The sequence below is a fragment of the Gymnoscopelus microlampas genome (genome assembly GCF_963454915.1).
Source record: "Gymnoscopelus microlampas genome assembly, chromosome: 1".
Classification (NCBI taxonomy): Eukaryota; Metazoa; Chordata; class Actinopteri; order Myctophiformes; family Myctophidae; genus Gymnoscopelus; species Gymnoscopelus microlampas.
Window position 1 is genome coordinate 56,769,838 of NC_139962.1, and position 22,221 is coordinate 56,792,058.

At 41.6% G+C, this 22,221-nt stretch overlaps 1 protein-coding gene across 1 annotated transcript in view; it reads left to right on the top strand.

Annotated features, from left to right (window-relative positions):
* The window catches only part of LOC311044116 (ATP synthase subunit s, mitochondrial-like), a gene marked incomplete at both ends in the record, with an annotated part of 44,104 nt that extends 36,488 nt beyond the window's left edge, over positions 1–7,616 (top strand). The window contains one exon of the mRNA XM_084055536.1: positions 7,025–7,616. Coding sequence (XP_083911662.1) covers positions 7,025–7,616 — 592 coding nt within the window. The remainder of the gene's footprint in view (positions 1–7,024) is intronic.
* Positions 7,617–22,221: the final 14,605 nt, after the last annotated feature.

Sequence of the window (22,221 nt, forward strand, 5' to 3'; positions counted from 1 at the left end):
TCACCATGGGAACCCGATTGGGACTACAGTTGTACACACAGCCTATATTGTTGTCTTAATTGCAACAACCCACAGCTGGGACGTGTGTGTGTGTGTGTGTGTGTGTGTGTGTGTGTGTGTGTGTGTGTGTGTGTGTGTGTGTGTGTGTGTGTGTGTGTGTGTGTGTGTGTGCGTGCGTGCGTGCGTGCGTGCGTGCGTGCGTGCGTGCGTGCGTGCGTGCGTGCGTGCGTGCGTGCGTGCGTGCGTGCGTGCGTGCGTGCACTTGTTGTGTACGTATATTTTGCTCTAGAAACATTATTAGACCAATTTCAAACTATTCCAATGTAATCGATTATACAAAATAATCAATAATCAATCATTTCATAAAATAATCGATTAGTCATCGATCCCTGGGCACGTCATTGTAGGCAAAATCAGTGACGAAGGCTGGATAGCCTAAACGTTGGTCCTTTCTTGTAAAGACATGGAGAAATGAAATAAACTAACTCACTCTCGTCACTCTGAGTGCGTCACTTGTTTAACCCATTAAGACCGGGTACGCATCTGTGTGTGTCATTTTTTGGTTTCTTTGGCTATTCAAAAATAGCAGATCTACAAGCTTGTAGATCTGCTATTTTTGAAAAATTGTGAAAATGTGTGCAAATCTATGTTTTTTAAAGCGAACATTTGTAACTCAAATCTTCCCTTCTGGGGATTCTACGAATGTCTTCTAAATCCTAACAGTTTTTTGAAAAAAACGTAGGTTTCTGTAATATCAGTGGTTCTCAACTTGTGTCAAACTAATGTCAAGGACCTCCCAAAATGATATGTGTTTGTCCGCGGACCCCCCCGCCCCCATCTCAAAATATTTTGTTCCAGAGACCCCCAGAACCAAAGATTTTAGTTAAAAATGTATACGTTCAAAGATTTGCACACAATGTCACTTTTTTTTAAAATAGCAGATCTACAACCTATTTTTTTATAGCTATTTATTTTTTTAATAGCCCAAATACATCTTAAAATGACACAGATGCGTTCCCGGTCTAAATGGGATAAATGTCATTGTTCTAAGAGGATAGCACACCAGAGGAGTCAAAGCGCGGTGGTATTAAAAAAGCCAAAAGAAAATAGTTTCACAATTTTTTCACCACACTCTTGTGCGATTAAGTAAATAGGGCTTAAAGGATTAATTGATATACCGTGTAAAATAGTTACAGCCCTAATTTCACGCTAACTCACACAATGCAGAAAAGCAGGATGACTTACTGAATGTTCGTCCAATGGCCATGAGCCTGAATGACAGCCTTCCAATCTATTGTAGGATGAACACTGGTTGTCAGGTCAACGGAAATCAATTAAAGAGAGTGTTTATTGTCCTCTCTCCTGTGGGTTTGGGGTCTTTGTTTACAGGTTGACAATCTCAACACGTAGCCGAGTGGAAAGAGCAAGGCTATAGAATACAATGACACAATGTACCTGTTTTTCCCTTTTACACAAACTGTTATGAATTAGATTTCTGTCACAGTCCTGTATACATCAGGAAAAACAAACAAAAACAAATGTAAACGTGGAGATACGAGGTTTCTGCCCGACAACAAAGTTTCTGTAGTTATGAGTGGTGGACTGAGCTCCTACTGCTGATGCAATGTGAAGTCCAGCCTCTTGGGGAAACAATCTCATTTATTTGATGTGCTGCTAATCTCCCTTGGCTGATAAGACGAGAAGGGGAGCTGGACCACGACTAATAATGTACTGCTCAGAACTGAACCTGCAGGAAGTAGCAGTGGTGGAAGAAGTACTATATATATATATATATATATATATATATATATATATATATATATAGGCCTGAGGTTCCGATTCTGCAAATGTCTTCTAAAACTTTTTTTTTTAATGTTTTTTATGTTTCTATGTCAGTGGTTCTCAAACTTTTTCATGTCAAGGACAACAGCATTATATGTATTTGACCACGGACCCCCATCTCAATATTCTCATATTCTCATATTTTGTTCCAAGGACCCCACAGAAGCAAAGATTTGAGTTACAAATGTTCGCTTTAAAAAATATATATTCAAAGATTTGCACACATTTTCTATTTTTTTCTAAAATAGCAGATATACAAGCTTATAGCGCGGCACTCGGTGCCGCGCTATGAGCTTGTATATCTGCTATTTTTGAATTGCCAAAGTGTAAAATAATGCTTTTTAGCTCAATTCTAAAAACAGATGCGTTCCAGGTCTTAATAGGATATAGGCCTATGTATATATTTTTGTTTTATGTAAGTAGAAGTTTCAATACCACAATGTAGAAAGACTCAGTTACAAGTAAAGAGGCCTAAATTAAACGTTTTACCTGGGTAAAAGCTCAAAATATCTATACAAGCTCCTAGCAGACCCAGAAGCTTGCGTCGCAACAAATTGTGAGGTTGTGGATTGGCTATTTTCGAATAGCCGAAGTATAAAATAGGTCTTTAAGTATAGTAACTACATTTTTCAAATAATTGAAGTGGAGGCAATATTTGCCTTTGAGACGTATAAAGTATACTTCTTTTTTTTATTTTATTAAACACTCATGTAAAGCAGAAGTACCTCAAAATTGCACTTAAATGCAGTACTTGAGTAAATGTCAATGATACTTTCCGATACTGGGAAAGAGGCATGGCTTTAAGGGAAAAGACCATGGGCTCTCTAAGCAGAGCAAACCATCATTAAGCTCTATATTAGCTGTGCTACACTTTAACATAGAAAATGGAAAGTATGCACTGGCTGCTCTGGGTTATCTCTTCTCAATTAGGTCAAATGGAAATGTATTTCCTTTCAACCTTTAAAGCTAAGCAGGTAAATTAATAGAGTCATCTGGCATAATAAGCAATCAAATATGCTTGAGTGCAGGGTTTAATTTATAATAAAATAAAATAAAAGAGGGGGGGGGGGTTCTTAACCACATAAGCCCAATGTGCTTCTTCGGGCGACAAATAGCGAAAATAGGAACCCCCCAGCACACCGAACCCTGACAAAAATAACATAAGGGTTTCGAACTCCACTTATGCCACTGTGAGTTTGAGCTGTTATTTCCTAGTATTTGACAATTTCTATCTCTTTTTGGTCTCAGGAAAAGGAGGTAAAAAGAAAAAGTGTCCATGAAGAGGAAGGGGGGGAAAAAAACAGTTGGCAGTTTTCCATTGTTGGTTTAGTTTGATTGGTTCGGTTCACACTTGAGTGCCCTTGGAGAGTGGGCAAACAGAAGCTGTGCTTCAATTGGCTGACAAATAGAGGCTTTAATAGAAATGGGGGGGAGAGAGAAGCAAAGCAGACTCCCCAGGGCTTCCCCCAGAAAACACGGTGCGCAGAAGAAAGACATACAACAACAATTATCAAATGTATTTAAGTATAGAAATAATGATTAGAATTCATTTTGCAGAAACTGGTGCCATGCTGAGTCAGCATCCATCAGTGCTTATGACCAGAGTTGACCTTTAGGACAGGAGGTGCTCTCTAGATTAACCACGGAAACCGCATATGGTTGACTGGAGTCTCTCAGGGCTCGATACTAGTGTATTTTCAGTTTTCTACTATTGTGGGTAAAGCTTTTGCTGAAAATATCCAATCGACAGGCTCACAACGCGACACATTGTCGATCTGCTGTTTTCTACGAAAGCTTTCCCTACAATACGGATAGTGGGGTTTAAGTGGTTAACCACATGAGATTAGCGTCCCTATTCAAATATTATGTTATGATATGGTGAATATACCATTTCTCGACAAAAACTCATTCTTTCCCTACCTTTTCAACTGGCCACAGACATTTTTTATCCATTATTATCGCTCATCCGGCGGAGACAATGACAAACTCAAGGCTAAACTATGAAAGGAAAGTAATCAGAGACTTGCGTTGCAAGGATGTTTGATAGAAAGAACAAACTAGAAAACAAACTAGAAAAAGTGCTCCTCGGAGCACAAGTCTCCGCCAGCAGACTTGTGTTGGGAATGAAGGCTCTGTTCAAAAAATAGAACATGTTACTGTGTCATAGTAACATGACACAAGTGTCCTATCCGTCTGTATAAGTGTCCTATCCGTCCTGTCTGTATAAGTGTCCTATCCGTCCTGTCTGTATAAGTGTCCTATCCGTCCTGTCTATGTAAGTGTCCTATCCGTCCTGTCTATGTAAGTGTCCTATCCGTCCTGTCTGTGTAAGTGTCCTATCTGTCCTGTCTGTGTAAGTGTCCTATCCAATTGTTACAGTATCCGCCATTTCTCAGCCATTTCGTGATTATTCCTGTCTTACCTCACTTTGAAAGAGGCACAGACTCTTTCAAAGTGACACATGTATTTATAGGCCGTTATACGTCACTAGCCAATCAGATCACACTATTTCACCGTATTGTCACGTGTCACGTGAGGCTTGACCAATGTTAGCTTGTTTCACGGAAAGTGAAAACAAACTCTCCTGGCGGAGACAATAATCAATAAGAACACAATTAAAATGGCATAAATAATAATTGAATCTCTTTTTTTTTTTACTGCCACACCTTTTCGCCAATATGTCAATCGTTTTTTTTCCACAGCTACCTGACAAAGTGGCAAAGGTTGCCTCCCTCTCTTTTCATGAACTGCCACAGCATTTAATCTGGAATATAAACTTTCATATTTTTCATAACAATGAAAGCAGCGAGAGGACTTATAACTGATTATAAATGTATGATTGACCAACTGTGAAATAGCATGGCAGAGAAGAGGGCTTACAGTTGACTAAAGAGAAGCAGCTTCTTCAATAGGCTTCCTGTAATTGCAACACAACTCATTCTTTCATATATAAAAAAAATGGGTGAAATCAAATGTATTATCTGCATGAGAGGCCTGTGAGTGTGCGCTGCATTGTATTCAAACACAATCTTCTGAGCAACGACGTAGAGCAGAGAAGAAAGGATATGTCCTGCGGCAATCGCCACTAAATAAACCCTGGGAGCCGTTTCCTAATAAGAGGCAGTCATTTCCCACCAGAGGAGAATCAAATAGAAATGACATGAAAGCCCAGAGGACACAATAATCCCTGTTGTAAATGAGAAAATGAAATAAGAGTCACAGTGCATGCCTTCACATACAGACGCTATAGTAAGCTAGGAGGCAGGGTTAAGGGCCATAATATAATGTCCAGTATTCAAACCCAGATCTCCCGCACGGGAAAGGACGCTAAAGCCAAACATATTTTTCCACTACCCCGTCCTATCTAATTTTTCAAAAAATACAATTTTCTCTGCTTTTTTGTTTTTTTCTGCGTTTTTGGCGAGAACAAGCTACAGTATACTACTCAACAGCCGATGACTAAAGAGCGGAGGTTCGCGGTGACACGCTCCCCCCCCCCCCCCCCCCGATGAAAGCAGAGACACTCCTGCGTCTTTTGCGACACTCAGTGTGTCGATAGTCCTGAAGCGAAAAATTCTGTGGATTTATTTAGTACTCTGGCAGTGAATGACTTAAGTAGTACTCCTTACATTTTCAAAACAGGCTAGTTACTTTAGTTTTAATGCATGACAACAAACAAGTACCTTTTAGAGCCTGTACTTTTTTACTTTACCTTGAGTAATTTCCTAAAGTCGTTTTTTACTGTACTTCTACTTAAGTAAAGAATGTGAGTACTTTTCCCATCTCTGCCAAGCAGTAAAACTAACTATGACTATAACTATATCGTTCCGCTCTGTCATCATTTCAGTTGTGGTGGGGACTCTGCCATCCTCTTGAGTTAGTGTTTGGAGTGGAGGGCCCTTCACACTTTACATGTTTAGGTGTGGAGATGACAAATATCTTTGACAAACAAACAAACAAACAAACAAACAAACAAACAAACAAACAAACAAACAAACAAACAAACAAACAAACAAACAAACACACACACGTGCGAAGGCAAGCACACTCAGTGGGATTAAAAAGTCACACAGTAACAGCAGTAACATAATCATCAGAGCTGTCAGACAGGTGTGAAATGCTCCCTGTGTGGCACAGCACTCTGGGAAATTACAATCTATTTTACTTTTATACCATTTAATGTTTGTACTGTAATGAATGTCAAATTGCAATCCTATATTAAAACGAGACCGGGTGTTTGGACCTCTGACTAGAAACAGTTTCTGACTATAGCTGAGTCATGGTGACATGAGCGTGACGCTCATGTCACCATGACTCAGCCATAACCATATAAGTTCCCAATGCAGCTACGCCCAAATATGGAGTGTGTTGCCTAACCTCAATGTGTCGTCTTGGCATCAGGCACAAACACATCAGTCAGCTCCATATATGGCCCAAAAGGGGACATTATATATTTTAAACATAAGGCTTTTTTTTATTAGACTAACACGTTTATTGTTGCTGTCGGAACCTTGTATTTCCAAATATCCAATGTTTTTCCATAAATTAACGACTTTGTCATAAGAGTGTCGCACAAAAGTACTGACAATAGCAGCTCTACAAGCTCACTGTGAGCTCGTAGAGCTGCTATTTTCATTATATTATAAAAATAAAATAAAAAAATAATTATAACAAAAAAGGAACGGTTTTGGACATGAAGGTTTCCACCCCAAAGCTACTTTAAATTAAAATGCTCCTGTATATGTAGTTTGATTCCTGTACCGTACATACTGTAATGTCAATTCGTATTCAGTGCATTACAGCAGATGGAAACAGGATTTAGGATTGGGGGAGTTTTCTTTTAACCCATTATGAAAGAACATTCTTATTTGGAGTCATTCAATTCAAAAGATTACATGAAACTCTTACACATTTTTCCACAGCGTTGGCCAGCATGCCATTGCATCGGCATAAAAAGCCATGCAGGATGTGCGCGCAAAATGGTTGTTTTGTCGGCAACGGTTTGTGTTGACGTGCTCGGTCAGCCTATATAAGGTGTTGTGATGCCGAATCTAAATGGTGGAGGTAAGGTTAGATTACACTCTGTTCACGTCACCGCTGACCACTGTTGAAACAAATTCATTACATTTTGTTTCTGTAAACGCAAACCTAAAATGCTTATTCCTGGTCTAATTCTTCCAAGACTGAGGCTTTTATCAAATACTCCACGGACTGCACTGTCTCAGACGAACGTGAGCAGCAGACAGTTCTGGGGATGGCTCAATGCAGTCTTCAACCAGGTTGATCACAAGAGAATCCAATCCGTGGGACCAGACAGAGCTGCCTCAGAGTGGCTCCTGAGGTGCGGGGCCAAAGTGAGGTTCCAAGGCTTGGAACACTTCCATCAGGACTACAACCGTCTGCCCAGTGGCCCTCTGGGCCGTCATATTATTGAGGCAATTGATGCCACGGACTCCTGCATTATGCACAGAGGGTTCGATTATTTAGACGGCCTGAAACACTTGAAAGACGTCAAGTTCAACAAATGCATGTACCTTGAGGACACATGCCTGGAAAGGCTGAGCTCCATTGTGAACCTGCAGGACAGTTTGTCCAGTTTGGAGATCGTGTCCTGTGGAAATGTGACGGATAAAGGACTAATCGCCTTGCACAAGCTCAGGAATATGGAGCATCTCTTTCTTAGTGACTTGCCTGGTGTCAAAGAGAAAGAGAAGACGGTAGAGAGGCTACAGACAGAACTTCCACGCTTGGATATAACACTGGACTTTCAATGAATAACAAAATATCAAACATGTCATATTCCAAGAAAAGTAATGCCTTGAGCGACCCTGCTAAAAACATTTTTATTTGAAGTTTGAGCTGCTGGGTAAATTAAATTCTCTACTCATAGTGTGTTCGCAGAAAGATTGCTCAGATGTTGTCCGCTGGACCTTGGAGGACATTGTTGGTGTGGATGATGTTCAGGTTAGATACTTTTAATTCACTGAAACATACCATTTTATTTTAAAATCTTGTTTTAGTTTTTAACATATGTAAAATTGTACCTCAGTCACCCCATAGGGCCTATCAAAGCAAGGTTTCCTCAAGCAATTGTGGGGTTTGCTTTGATGGTAAGATGCTGACTATTCAGTAACATAGTCGTACTGTATGTTCAGCTATTCTGTGTTTGCCACATGCAAAGAACACTATTCTTAACCTACAGCATGTTCTGTACATGCATGATGATTTCACTGAGGTGAATACATTATGAAATGATCTCATCACTAGCAGTGGGTATACTAATATCCTTTGAATTGTGGGATTGAAAATTTCAAACTAAGGAAAACATGCAGCAAATTAGGCGATGGAGGTGCCTAGTTCTCCTGCAGAACCTGCATGCTGTAAGTGTCTTGAACATTGAATATTTATGAAAATGCCAAAAATACAGGGTGGCAGAGGGTGTAAAGTACCACCACTGTGGAGTCTAGGGGTTCGAATCCATCGTGAGCATCTATGTGAGCACAATTGCCCACGTTCTGGGGAGAAAAGTTTTGACTGTCAGATTTGTAAGCAAAAGCTTCAGTTAGTTCAAAAAGATGATTTGTCAAACGGGTTGGTTGTTTGACTGTGGACATACTTATATATTTTCAAATCATGTAATGTATGATTCACTCACCAAGGTCTGAAGAACAGAGCTCATGAGGTCAAAAATATATACATTTAGTTAAACCAACTAGGCTCTGTGCTCTGGCCTAGTACTGTATATAACAATTAAGCCTCTACCCTCATTCACCCCCTCTGCAAATTCTGTTACCTTTGTTGACAATAGGGCACGAATGTCACATGAAGCCCAGCACGAACGCCATGCGAAGCCCGGCACAAATGTCACGTACTAGACAGACACAGAACATACACAATGACATACGCCTTTTACAAGAACACTCTTACGTACAACTCGGACATAACTAAAACTACAGAAAACCACTGCAGTAATTGTAGGTAATAATGTAGGTAGTAATTGTCTAAGATCAATGTAATACTATAATTGCAAAGTTACAAAACTAACAAATGACCCATATTTCACTAAATAACACATTTTGTAAATGTTCTGTCTGGGTGCAATGTCCTGATCCCTGGTGTGAAGATATTTGTAGCCGCAGGGACCTAGAATGGCAATGTCAGCAGGCAGGTTGGCTCAAATAACTTAACCACATGAGGTGTAATGGTTCAAATGGAGTCTTGTTTACTGTGTGTCCATACAAATAACCCACTGTTGTGTTATTTTCGTTTGTAGTAGAAACAACAGTCTTTCGCCATCCTAGCAGTGGTGTTCTCGCGACTTTGACCCAAGACCCTTGAGATTTTAACGTACAAAATCAGCACACTTCTCTATCAGTCTTTGACCTCTTCGCATACTCCGAAACAGCTGTGAAACAGCAGCTGTAGTTTTTTCAATCAAACCCAGTTCGATTCTTGCATTATTATTTTGGATGCATTAAAGAATTAACAACCTTAACAAAATTGCATCAGACTCTCTGTGCAGGGGCCTTAACACAACTGTTTTTGCCAACTCAACTTTCAAATATAAACTCGCAAGAACACAAAAAACAGAGAATGCACCTATAGGCACTTTCACACTTGGGGTAAAAGAATGTATATAGCATCCAAGGTTGAGCTAGTCCTGGATTGACCTGCTTGCAACAGCTGGGATGTTACTCTAACACACAACACAAATACACCAGTCTTCTCCCTGGCTACTTGGCTAATTAATCAGGGCTGGTTAAATAAACGTGTCGAGAGCAATTAGGTATGATGGTGAAATGCACCCACCAATTACCATCTGCAGGGGAAGGGAATTCATGCCACAGCTTGATGGAGTGTGTGTGTGTGTGTGTGTGTGTGTGTGTGTGTGTGTGTGTGTGTGTGTGTGTGTGTGTGTGTGTGTGTGTGTGTGCGTGTGCGTGTGTGTGTGTGTGTGTACACGCGTGCATGTGTGTGTCCATTCAGGGGTTGCCACTGCACGCCAAAGACATTCATTTTTCACCGGAAGTCACGCTAGACGAGATTGAAATCTCGAGATTGAAATCTCGTCTAGCGAGACTTGTGACGCATTCAAGACAATCACGTTGCATAGTGTTCTGTCACTATGAACGCCAGATCTCTCTCTCTCAAAAAAAAGCTATCAGGCCTATTGGCGCATGTTTTTAGCTGTGGCGGACCCGGGATGGAGTTATGACATATTTCTACTGTACCATTCATCCTAGGATATCATAACATCATGACACAGCAAGAACACTGTGGTCCAAAATTCCCCTTTAAGATACGTGTAAGATGAAAGAAAGATACGTGACTAAAATGAACATGTAAATAAAACAGTTTTTGGCCACCAGAACCTCAGTATTTTCATCAATGTGGATGTTCGCTTTTCCAGGTCGGTACCGTACTCCAGTAATTTTTTGTCTTTGTTATCAACCCCCAAATTGACTTGTGGGGACCATATACTATTAATAACTAATATGTTGTTCAGTGGCAGTACTTTTGATACTTTGATACTTTTGATACTGTAGTATTATCATAGCCTGATTATCAGACTGAAGCTGCGTGGAGCTTCAGTCTGACATTGGCTCGAGTGTAGGCGATTACAAGGGGGAGGGGATTCGAATTTCCTTAAACCAATCCTAAGGGATCCCCACCCCCACCTCCGACTCTCATTGGACAATACATTTTGTACCGGAGAGGTCCTAGGTTCACATATACAACACCAGACCAAGAGGCAGTCCACTCAGAGAGTGGGCGGGGTCTATGGTATGGAACCAGGCTAGTATTGTCAAGTAGGGCATTCATTTATGAAAAAACAAAAAGTTAGAATATGGAGATAAGAGCTTTCTGCCCGACAGCAACAATATCATATCTGCTTTCTCTTCTCTCTCTCAGTAACAAGCATTATATAAATGATGATATCCACCACACAGTCTTCTGTTGGCTACAGTCATATAGTGCAACCAATTTCTAGAGAATATTTGGTAATTTGGATTCATAACCCCACCCCTCCATACACAGGCACACATACATATGCAAGCATGCACGCACGCACGCACACACGCACGCACACGCACACACACACACACACACACACACACACACACACACACACACACACACACAGACACAGACACAGACACAGACACAGACACACACACACACACACACACACACACACACACACACACACACACACACACAAACTCATAATCCCATTCTCTCCGGATATGCAAGAGACTGGAAAACAACAGCTCCTTTCCAAGAACTTTGACAGCATTGATGGACTTCATTCCCCCCAATATACCAATATACATACTGTACACACACACACACACACACACACACACACACACACACACACACACACACACACACACACACACACACACACACACACACACACACACACACACATCTCAGCTAATCTCCGGCACCGTTGGCCCGGTCGCTGCGAAACTGTGCACACACACTGCCTGTATGCCAATTCAGAACCTCTGCCCCAAAACGTTCACATGGGCCTGTTATAGCGCCACCAGGAGGCTGATTTGTGCAAAACCTATTTTTTTAAATATTACTCCCACAGATTTTATCCAAACATCATGCAAATCGGTACACAGTATCTCTATAGTCATGTGATCAACACGGATCTGTCCGATTTTCCATATTCCATCCTCATTGGCTAAGGTTGGCTTCCAAAGTTTGCAGGATTGGTCCGTTTTGAACAAAACGCCTCAAATCATGAACGCAGCCTGCGATTTCCGTGAAATTTCACACGCATATTCCCATTAGGCCGAGGAAGAAATGCCACTTGAAAATGTTCAAATCAGCCTCATGGTGGCGCTATAACAGGCTGATTTGTGTTTTTAACTATAACTGTACCGATCTGCGTGAAACTTTGCACGCACACTCCCTAGAGGCCAAGGAAAAACATCTGCCCTGCATTTTTCACATTTGCCTTTTATAGCGCCACCAGGAGGCAGACTTATGTAAAACATTTTCTTTGATATTAAGCCTTCAGATTTTATCCAAATCTCACGCAAATCGGTACACATGATCTCTATAGTCATGTGATCAAGATGGATCTGTTTGCCGCAAATCATGAACGCAGCGTCCGATTGCGGTGGAACTTTGCACGCACATTCGCACTACGTTGAAGAACAAATGCCACCCTTTTAACATTGCCCTATTATAGCGCCACCAGGAGGCCGATTTTTGCAACACTTTTCTTTTTTATATTACTCCTACAAATTTTGTCCAAACATCATGCAAATGTTATCTCACATTACACATTATCTCACATTACACATTATCTCCATAGTCAAGTGATCAAGATGGTTCTGTCCGATAGTTTGTATTCCATCCTGCGAATTCTGAACATTGCTGGCCCACAATAACCTACCTGACCTGGCGGAGACCTGTGGTCTGAGGAGCACTTTTTCTAGTTACTATTTCTATACATTTGATGTATTACCTTGTGTTGTCCTTGCTTACTGTAAATCGTTCTGGATTCAGAGCGTCTGCTAAAAGCCTAAAATGTATTTGACAGATGCTGCCCCAGCTCGTATAGGAGTACGTGCAGTGAACAATATCACCCTCCCCACCCGGCTTCCCTCGCCCGAACACGGGCCAATTTTGTTCGCATAGGTCGCCCGACAAAGCCGGATGCACCACGGTGGATTCGAACCCAAAACCTCCGTGGTGGTGGACAGGGACCTTACCACTGTGCCACCTGATCGCCTTTGGATGTGTTTACGATACGATACGATAATACGATACGATAATACTTTATTGTCAGTTTGCACTGAAATTTGTCTTGCGACCCAGAAACAGCCATGTATGCAACATATAACAGTACACACATTTGACATGACACAAGAAAACAACAAAATACAAATACATACATAAAGACATGCAAAGACAAGAGCAATGTCCACCACTCAGCCTACCCCTGGCTTATAACTCCTGATTAAGCCTCAATGTCGTCTGATGGACAAAGGACCTCTTCAGTTTGACCTTATTGTATGTAGGAACACTGTATCTCCTTCCTGAAGGCAGCAACCTATATTCTCCATACAAAGCATGGCTAGTGTTTGAAGTGATATTCCTTGCCAACCTTATCATACTGTTATCATACGTAGATGTATAGAGCCTCTGAAGTGGTTGTCCAACAATCTTTGAACAAATGTTCACTTGTTGCAGCAGTTGTGACTTTAAAGCTACAGACAGACATCCATACCAGGTGGTACTACAGTACTGCAGGACACTCATAATAACAGAAGTGAAAAACAAAAGAAGAATCTGTCTACTAGCACCAAAAGATCTCAGACGGCGAAGGAAATAGACTCTTTGTTTTGTCTTCTTACCCACTGATTCAATCTGGTCTTTCCATGACAAAAGGTGGTCTATTACTACTCCTAGGTATGTATACGAACATACCTGGTTGATCTGTTCACTATGAATAGTAATAGGGGATCTGTGTATCTCTAGTGGGGCACCAAAAACAATCTCTTCTGTCTTTTTTGTGTTAATGATAAGAGCGTTGTTATCACTCCATTCCACCACCTTATTTACTCTGTGTTGGTGCAGTCCAGGATCACTGGAACTATCCAAAAGAGAAATCAAAACTGTATCATCAGAGTACTTTAGAATGTATTGGTCTGGCTTGTCAGTGCGACATTCAGACATACATTTCTCAGTACTACAGCTGTCAGTATAAAGGGTGAACAATACAGCTGAGCTTACACAACCCTGGGGAGCACCAACATTAGTGGTTAATGCTGAGGAGAGGGTTTTGTTCACTTTCACCCTCTGTACTCTGTTAGTAAGGAAGGAAGCATACCAGTGAATTAAGTATGGATTCAGTTCCAACTGTACCATCTTTGACACCAGAATATCAGACTGTATTGTATTATTTATTTTGTATTATTATTTATTTGACAACAGGACTATGATGACTTGACTTATGACGGACCTGACAGTTTAATGCTGTTTGCTGTATCTGTATTTCTTTGTTGATACTTGTTGGATGCACTAAACAAAATTCTGTTGTATGTAATGTTATGTATGGACTGCACATGGGATCCATTCTGTGAGTGAGTTAAATTCATATGCATGATTGCACTCTTTGCGCCTGACATTACTGGCATTGTCCTAGCATTGTCCCCTACAATTCTCTCGATCAATATCCGTCCTTTCCAATACCGATGTAACTGCTTGAAACAAGGATCCGCCATGTGTGACTCGTAATTGGAAGACATTCCAAGAAGCACTCCTCAATGGCCCCTTCAGTGGAGACGTGGGCTATCTCACAATCACAGTAATCACACCAATAATTGCATTCCCGTGTAAATCGCTGTCTCAGTCCATAGTCCACATAGTACTACGGGGTCGGGCGGGGTTCGATTCCAGCTCGGGTCTAAATCACTACACTGCTTTTCAATCGGCAGTAGAACATTCTCTGAAAGCTTTTAGGCCGCTGTGACTTTATTGCTATCCCTTTCATCAATCTAAAATTGGATTCATTTTGCAGTTGGAGCAATTGCATGGAATGATGTTCTCGTGCGTCCATTACACTCAGTCATATTCATAGGGAAACTCAGTTTAAAATACATGGATGTAATTAATGATGTGTTGGGCCTTGGTTCTTGAACATCCTCGTCTCTTCAAGTTCTTATAGGACAACCTGTAGTGACTGTGTACTCATTACCAGAACTACATATTAGGATCCTTCATCGGTGTGAGGTCATACATTGGGTTTCAGCTTATACCAATACCTTCTTCATTACATATACTCCACAATCTGAATGTGTACACACACTTATACACATAAGCATACAAGAAAGGTTAAAACTCATGCATTTCTAAAAGGAGTCATACCCCTCGGTTTCAAAATGTTCCGTCAGCAGGATAGGCTACACCAGTGGTGGAAAGTAACTTAGGTACCGTACTCAAGTACACGTTTGAGGTATTTGTACTTTACTTGAGTATTTCTAATTTCTACTCCACTACATCTCAGAGGAGAGAGGGAGAGAGAGAGAGAGAGAGAGAGAGAGAGAGAGAGAGAGAGAGAGAGAGAGAGAGAGAGAGAGAGAGAGAGAGAGAGAGAGAGAGATGGGGGGGGGGGGGGGGTGACGACATGCAGCAAAGAGCCTCAGGTCAGATTCACACATTTTAGTACTTTTACTTTTGGTACTTTAAGTACATTTTGATACCAATACGTTTGTACTTTTACTCAAGTACATTTTTTATTCTGGACTTTTACTTGTAACAGAGTACTTCTACATTGCAGTATTGATACTTTTACTTAAGTAAAACATTTGAGTACTTTTTCCACCACTGGGCTACACCATCACTTTCTGATGGATGGCATGTCCAGCTGAAATAAATGTGACCATGACTGAATGTTGGTTAATATCAGTTTACTTTGCAAGTATGTGTCAAGCACCGCATCTCTACTGGCAACACGCTTGACAAGCTACAGTACAATTTCCATTCTGTTATACTGTTAATTAATGTAAATACTAACCTCAGTGAACTGAAATGGGGCTTATGTAAGGAAGTAATGGATGTACTGAAAAAGAAACCCCATGGATTAGAATTGCTCAGGAGAAACTAATACAGCTTATGTAAAGTATACTACTTTACTATGTATACTGCAGCTTATACAAATGTGTACTGGTTATCACTGGGAGGGGAGAGAGAGAGAGAGAGAGAGAGAGAGAGAGATAGAGAGAGAGAGAGAGAGAGAGAGAGAGAGAGAGAGAGAGAGAGAGAGAGAAGGATGGAAAAAACATCAACTATGAAATCCTGAGGACACTGGAGTATCACTGTCACTGAGGCCTGTATTAAAAACTATTACGTATGAGATAGGCCTACTGTGTCCTCAGATCATGTATCCTGTGTGGTTCACTGGGGACTCTTATTGGTTTCCTTTTTGTGTGCTATGAATTCAAAGGTAGTGTGATATGTTTTGGTCACATTGTGTGTGTGTGTGTGTGTGTGTGTGTGCGTGCGTGCGTGCGTGCGTCACACAGCTGAGCTAGCTACCCATAATCACTGTGTATGCGCGCTGCGTGCGTCGTTCGCGACGTGTCTGTGACACTGTGTGTGTGTGTGTGTGTGTGTGTGTGTGTGTGTGTGTGTGTGTGTGTGTGTGTGTGTGTGTGTGTGTGTGTGTGTGTGTGGATGAGAGAGAGAGAGAGAGAGAGAGAGAGAGAGAGAGAGAGAGAGAGAGAGAGAGAGAGAGAGAGAGAGAGAGAGAGAGAGAGAAAGAGAAAGAGAAAGAGAAAGAGAGAGAGAGAGAGAGAGAGAGAGAGAGAGAGAGCGAGAGAGAGAGAGAGAGAGAGAGAGAGAGAGAGAGGGGGTTGCCAGGTAAAGTCTATGTAAAAAGCGAACATTTGCGAAAACCTGCCCTTATACAGTATTGATTGATTGATTGATTGAATATTTTATTGGCAGAAAGTACAGTTAAAACACTTTGTCTAAAAGGTCCGTCCAAAAAAGTCCTTGCGGTCTTGTTTCCATTGAGGTCCTTGGTATTCAATTCATAAACATATAATAATCATAGACGTATTGCTTATTTCTCTCACGCAATACTTGGCAACACTATTTACAAGTCACTGGGGAGAAAACACTTGAGGATTTATGATGAGACAGAAAATATCATGTTTTCAACTAGAAATGATGAATTTAGGAGATGTTTGGACGTTGGAGGGACATCTATTGTGAGTACAGAATGTTTAATGTGCATAAATGGCCGCCGTGCCTAAGTAAAAGTGCAAAAGTATAAAATGCACTCGTATCAAAAGTAAAAGTACTCATTATGCAGAATATCCCATTTCAAGTTTTCAAATGTATAAAAACCTTTTGAAAATAGCAGATCTACAAGCTCTGTGAGTTTGTAGATCTCTGTGAGCTGTAGATCTCAGCCCTATAAAGGCTACATTTCGAGTAAAAGTACTCACAAGGACTGGAGTACTTTTACTTTTGTTACTCAAAGTAAATTTTTATACCAATACTTTTGTACCTTTACTGAAATACATTTTGAATTGACTTTTACTTGTAAGGGCGTATTTCTACATTGCAGTATTTATACTTTTACTTAAGTAAAACATGTGAATACTTGTTCCACCACTGGTTATGACCACCACTGGTTATGGTTATATCCTCAGCCCTGTGTGTGTGTGCGTGCGTGCGTGCGTGCGTGTGTGTGTGTGTGTCTGCCTGCCTGCCTGCCTGCCTGCCTGCCTGCCTGCCTGCCTGCCTGCCTGCCTGCCTGCCTACTTACCCTACAAGATCTGCCTCCACACAGCTGTTTTCTATTATAAAGTGCTGAAGTCACTTGACAAGCACCATGTAATCCCCATGCAGAGATTCAGGTGTCACAGCAGCAGCAGCCAGTCAGAATGAAACACAGGACAGGAGTTAGGCTACAGCTAAGAGCAAGTGTCAAGAGCCATATCATTCATTTGAATCAGCTGTATGGAGGGGGATTTTGCCATTCAGATTTCAACCACTAGGGGTCTGGCAGTACCAGGTCTCCTGGTTCTAGTTTATTTCTGTCAATTTGTGTTCCCACATTATTATTGACTTACACGGATCACTCTAATTAATTGAATGACGTGAAAGGAAGTGATGTGCACAATGTGGTATGTGGGTTACGAATTTTATCCGATCAGGAGAGAGTACCCAATTATCAGCTTAGTGTTCTGTCCAAATTGTGTCTGCTCATTTCTTTGTGTCATCACTTCCAATTGCACTTCTTAATCCTGTATCCTGCATGAGTTCTCTCTCCTGATTGGATAAAATAGGTATCCCGACCTGAAAATGTCTGTTTACTAAAGAGTTGGAGCGACAGGGAGACCCCTGTTACTGAACACTCTATAGCAATAATTTAATCAGAATATAGAGTACACTTGTTCATGTCCATTCAGATATTTTGGACTCTGGTGCTCCATATGGGGGTCATCCCTATGTTCCCCCGGTTCTATGTTCCCCACTTACCTTAGGGAATGGTTAGGGTTGGACTTCAGTGCTAAGCCTTTTTAGAAAGTTCATCCTTTCAGAAAAAGGCAGAGCAAGGAATTTTTGCTCTCGCCATCTTACCTTTGAAAGAAAGTATTTTTGGGATCCTGTTACTCTTTAATTTTAAGGTCCTTATAATTTCACATTCTGTTTAACTAAGTCTTTAACCTACATTCTAAATCTTTGCCATAAGTTCTTTTTGGCTGTCTCCCCTTTCCTAGAGGGGGGGGGGGGGGAGGATTCCCAATTAGGGTTAACCATTTAACCTTTCTTTAAGGTTTAGGTTTTTAGGCATGTTTACAAACTATAAACTTACCTTAGGGTTAGAGTTTAGGGTTAGGGTTAGAGTTAGAGTCTTTGTCAAGTCCTGCCAGCAGAAGGAGTTTCGGCAAACAGAACAAACTTGTGAGGGAAACACCAGCTATCGTATATTGAATGTGAATTCAAATTCTGTCACTCAGTCTGAAGATGATGTGGATGAGAGGTGTGGAGACCAGAACCAAGTTGATACCCTTTTACAGCAGCACAGGACAGCGATGCATCATGGAACAAACTGAAGTCAGACAAAGATGCTTGAGTTCAATCTATTCTGATTTATTGAAGGAAGTCACAGCGTATAGACGGATTTCCGCGCGACGTCATCACAGAGCAGAATGCGCAATCTGCGCATGCTCGGGGGAAACGAAAACGAGCGCCGTTCACTCTGTTGTTATGTTCGGGAGTTAGATAGCCATAATTCTGCTATTATAGGCATAATAGGCATAATGCTGCTATTATATACAAACAGATCCAACTTTCGACAAATCATTTTTATTGAGTAAACAAGGTATTACAAACTGCACAATGTAATCTACTTTCATTAAACCCGGTGAAGATCATTTCTTTTATGAATGGACATTTGACCAGAGCTGCTGCGGGTAATGGCGCCCTCTATAGGCTTCCCCCTCCTCTGCGCGGTCATATCCTCTCAATGTTTACAAACATGAAACCCGTCTATTTATGTTAGTACACATGTTCATACAACAGTTGCGCAATATAACAGTCTGATGTGACAGTCACATGTGACAGTCTGGCACAAAACATTTTCAGATGGGGGTCCACGGCCAAATACATATCATTGTGGGGGTCCTTGGCACGAAAAAGTTTGAGAACCACTGATTTAGAAGGCATTTGTAGAAAAGTGCATGACACATTTACCTGTCACTCGGGTGATGATAGAGGGAGCACAATGACAGGTGGTAGACAGGAAAGAACAATATGTATGTGGTTATACAATATTGCAATATTCAGCACGTATGCACTTTTATATGACATATAGGGCAAAAGGTCAAGTACAAAATTTGCTATATCTGCAGAAAGGTGTTAAGACTTAACCCTTCAGCTACTGTCAGCCACAGCGAGGCCTCCTGCTATATATAGTATAAGGAACTTTAAGTGAACATTATGCTCCCTTACAACAGGAGACATTGGCGTAGATGAGCGAACATTGCATTGTGTCAGGTTACAACATACATATTGTTTTATTGTCAATAAATTACTCCTATCGTGACTACTAATTGAAGCCGAGGCCGAATTGGGCCAAATCGCATGGATGAGCCCTGACAGCACATGGTTGGTGCTACAGACTCCAAATTTCGCACACAGATAGCTCAGACCTTTGCCTACGATCTTAGCTAGGCCTCGACCCAACCCGATATGCGGTTTTCCGGAACCAACGCGAAAGGTTCGGAATCTCCATATGTGGAGATGACTGACATCGGGCTGTTTCGGAGCAAGCGCTGACTCATTGTGACATCACTTCATAAAAGGCTCTGACATCACATACGCTAGATGAGTCAACACAAAATCTCTCTGAGTGTCCATATATGGAAACATCAATGCGGTTTTCCGGAACCAACGCGAAAGGTTCGGAATCTCCATATGCGGAGATGACTGACATCGGGCTGTTTCGGAGCAAGCGCTGACTCATTGTGACATCACTTCATAAAAGTTAGTCTCTATGGCTTCAAAGCATGTGTCTGGTAGGATCATGGAGTTCAAAGGAATTAAACCGTTTAAGATGAGTGGCCAAATGTACCACATCACTCCCTCAGCGATCTTTCCTGACAGCACTAACAAACCCAAATTCTCACAAATCTTTGTATTTGATCAAGACAATGAAATTAAGAACCGCCTTCATCAGGCTAAGGGAGATGGACTTATTAAGGAACACACTCTGACCCTCATTCAAAATGAGTTAAAGACAGTTAACCCTTTAGTAAGATTCTTTAAAACCGGAGCCGAGATGTTCAATGCTAATCCAACTCAGGACCTGAAAATGGTGTTCAAGTCCAAAAGCTCACAGGGAGCTAAGAAAAAACATCTTAACCCTGATGTCCCTGACGTTGTTATTTTTGCACCAGGAGACCAGACACAACCTCGAGACATTGTTCTGTACAGAACTCCAGCTGATGCACCTAATCACAGACAAACTACACATATCAATTCACTCCACCCTATGTATGACCCAGCTGCCTATCCCTTGATCTTGCCATATGGAGATGCTGGCTTCAGCATCGACAATCCCATCCTCAAGGTTAATGCAAATTCAGCCAGAGGCAAAGTCACTCTTCAGGAGTTCTTCAGATTCCATCTACAACAAAGAACTAATTCTTTCAACACCCTTCTGAAGTCAGGGAGACTTACTCAAGAATACTTCTGTGATCAATACTCCAAAATTGAAAGTTGCCGGATGAAATTCTACAGGAGTAGGGAACAACAAGACAAGTACAGGGCCCACCAGTATTCAGGTCTGGATGATGCCCTAACTGCACAGCAAGCACAGCCAGGACAGACTGAGGCCACCAGGATTGGTCAACAGATAATTCTTCCAGGCTCACACACTGGTAGCCCCAGATACCAATTCAAGCGCTTTCAAGATGCCCTTGCCATAGCAGCCAGATATAGAAGGTTTGACCTCTTCATTACCATGACGTCAAACGCAAGGAGTGAAGGTGTACTGAGTAACATCTTTCCAGGACAGCAGCCCACTGACAGACCAGACATTGTTAACAAAGTTTTCAAAAGGAGTTTGGATGAGCTCCTCCACGACACAAAGCTCGGCGTCTTTGGGAAGATGAAGGCTAGAATACACACTATTGAAGGACAGATGAGAGGACTGAAACATGCCCACATACTGCTACTCCTACATGAGATTTTGACTGTCGATGACATTGATCAAATAATTAGAGCAGACATACCTGACAAACAAAAGGAGCCAGAGCTGTATGAGCTGGTGTGTCGATTCATGCTACATGGACCCTGTGGCCCGGCCTACCCTAACAGCCCCTGCATGGTCAATGGTATCTGTACTAAGAAATTCCCTAAAAACTTCTGTGCCAACACACGACTGCCTCATGATGGTCATGGCTACCCAGAGTACAGACGGCCCATTGTCGGTCACACCCATAAGAAGAATTACTTTCTGTTTGACAGCAGGTGGGTCGTTCCTTACAACGCTTGGGTCCTACTTAAATATAAATGCCACATCAATGTTGAATTTGTTGGCTCCTTCCGTACCATCAAGTACCTGTACAAATACGTCCATAAAGGAGTTGATGTTGGCACTCTCGATATTGAAGACAGGGATGAGATCTCCAGATTCATCAATGCCAGAACCATTGATGCTCATGATGCACACTGGAGAACAATGGAATACAAGATCCAGGACAGAGTCCCTGCTGTCACCAATCTCGCTATCCACACAGATGGCCAGCAGAGCATAATCTTCAGAGAAGGCTATGCACAGGAGGCCCTAGCGGCAGCCAAACCAACTACATTGCTTGCCTTCTTCCAACTAAACAGCAGGGACCCTGACGCAAGGCAATATCTTTACATGCAGATTCCAGAACATTACAAATGGGATGCAAAGGACCACATGTGGCAAAAAAGAGTCCACCAACTCAAGGATGCAGAACTTCCAAGTACAATAGGCAGGATGTCCAATGTATCAGTGCTCCAAGGAGAAAGATTCTACTTGAAACTGCTCCTAGGACATATCAGAGGACCACAGACCTATGATGACCTTAAGGTATATAACGGAAACCACTATGACACTTTCAAAGACACTGCTCTAGCCATGGGCTTGCTTCAGGACGATGGAGAATGGATTACCGCCATGCGTGACGTCTCAAGCTACGCTTCCTCAAGGAAAGTAAGAGAAACCTTTGCCATCATCCTCCACTACTGTCAACCTTCAGAGCCCAAAGATCTGTTTGAAAGATTCTTTGAACAGCTTAGTGAAGACTTTGTCCATGAGGAGGCCACTGCACAGAGGTGCCCTACAGATGCAGTAGA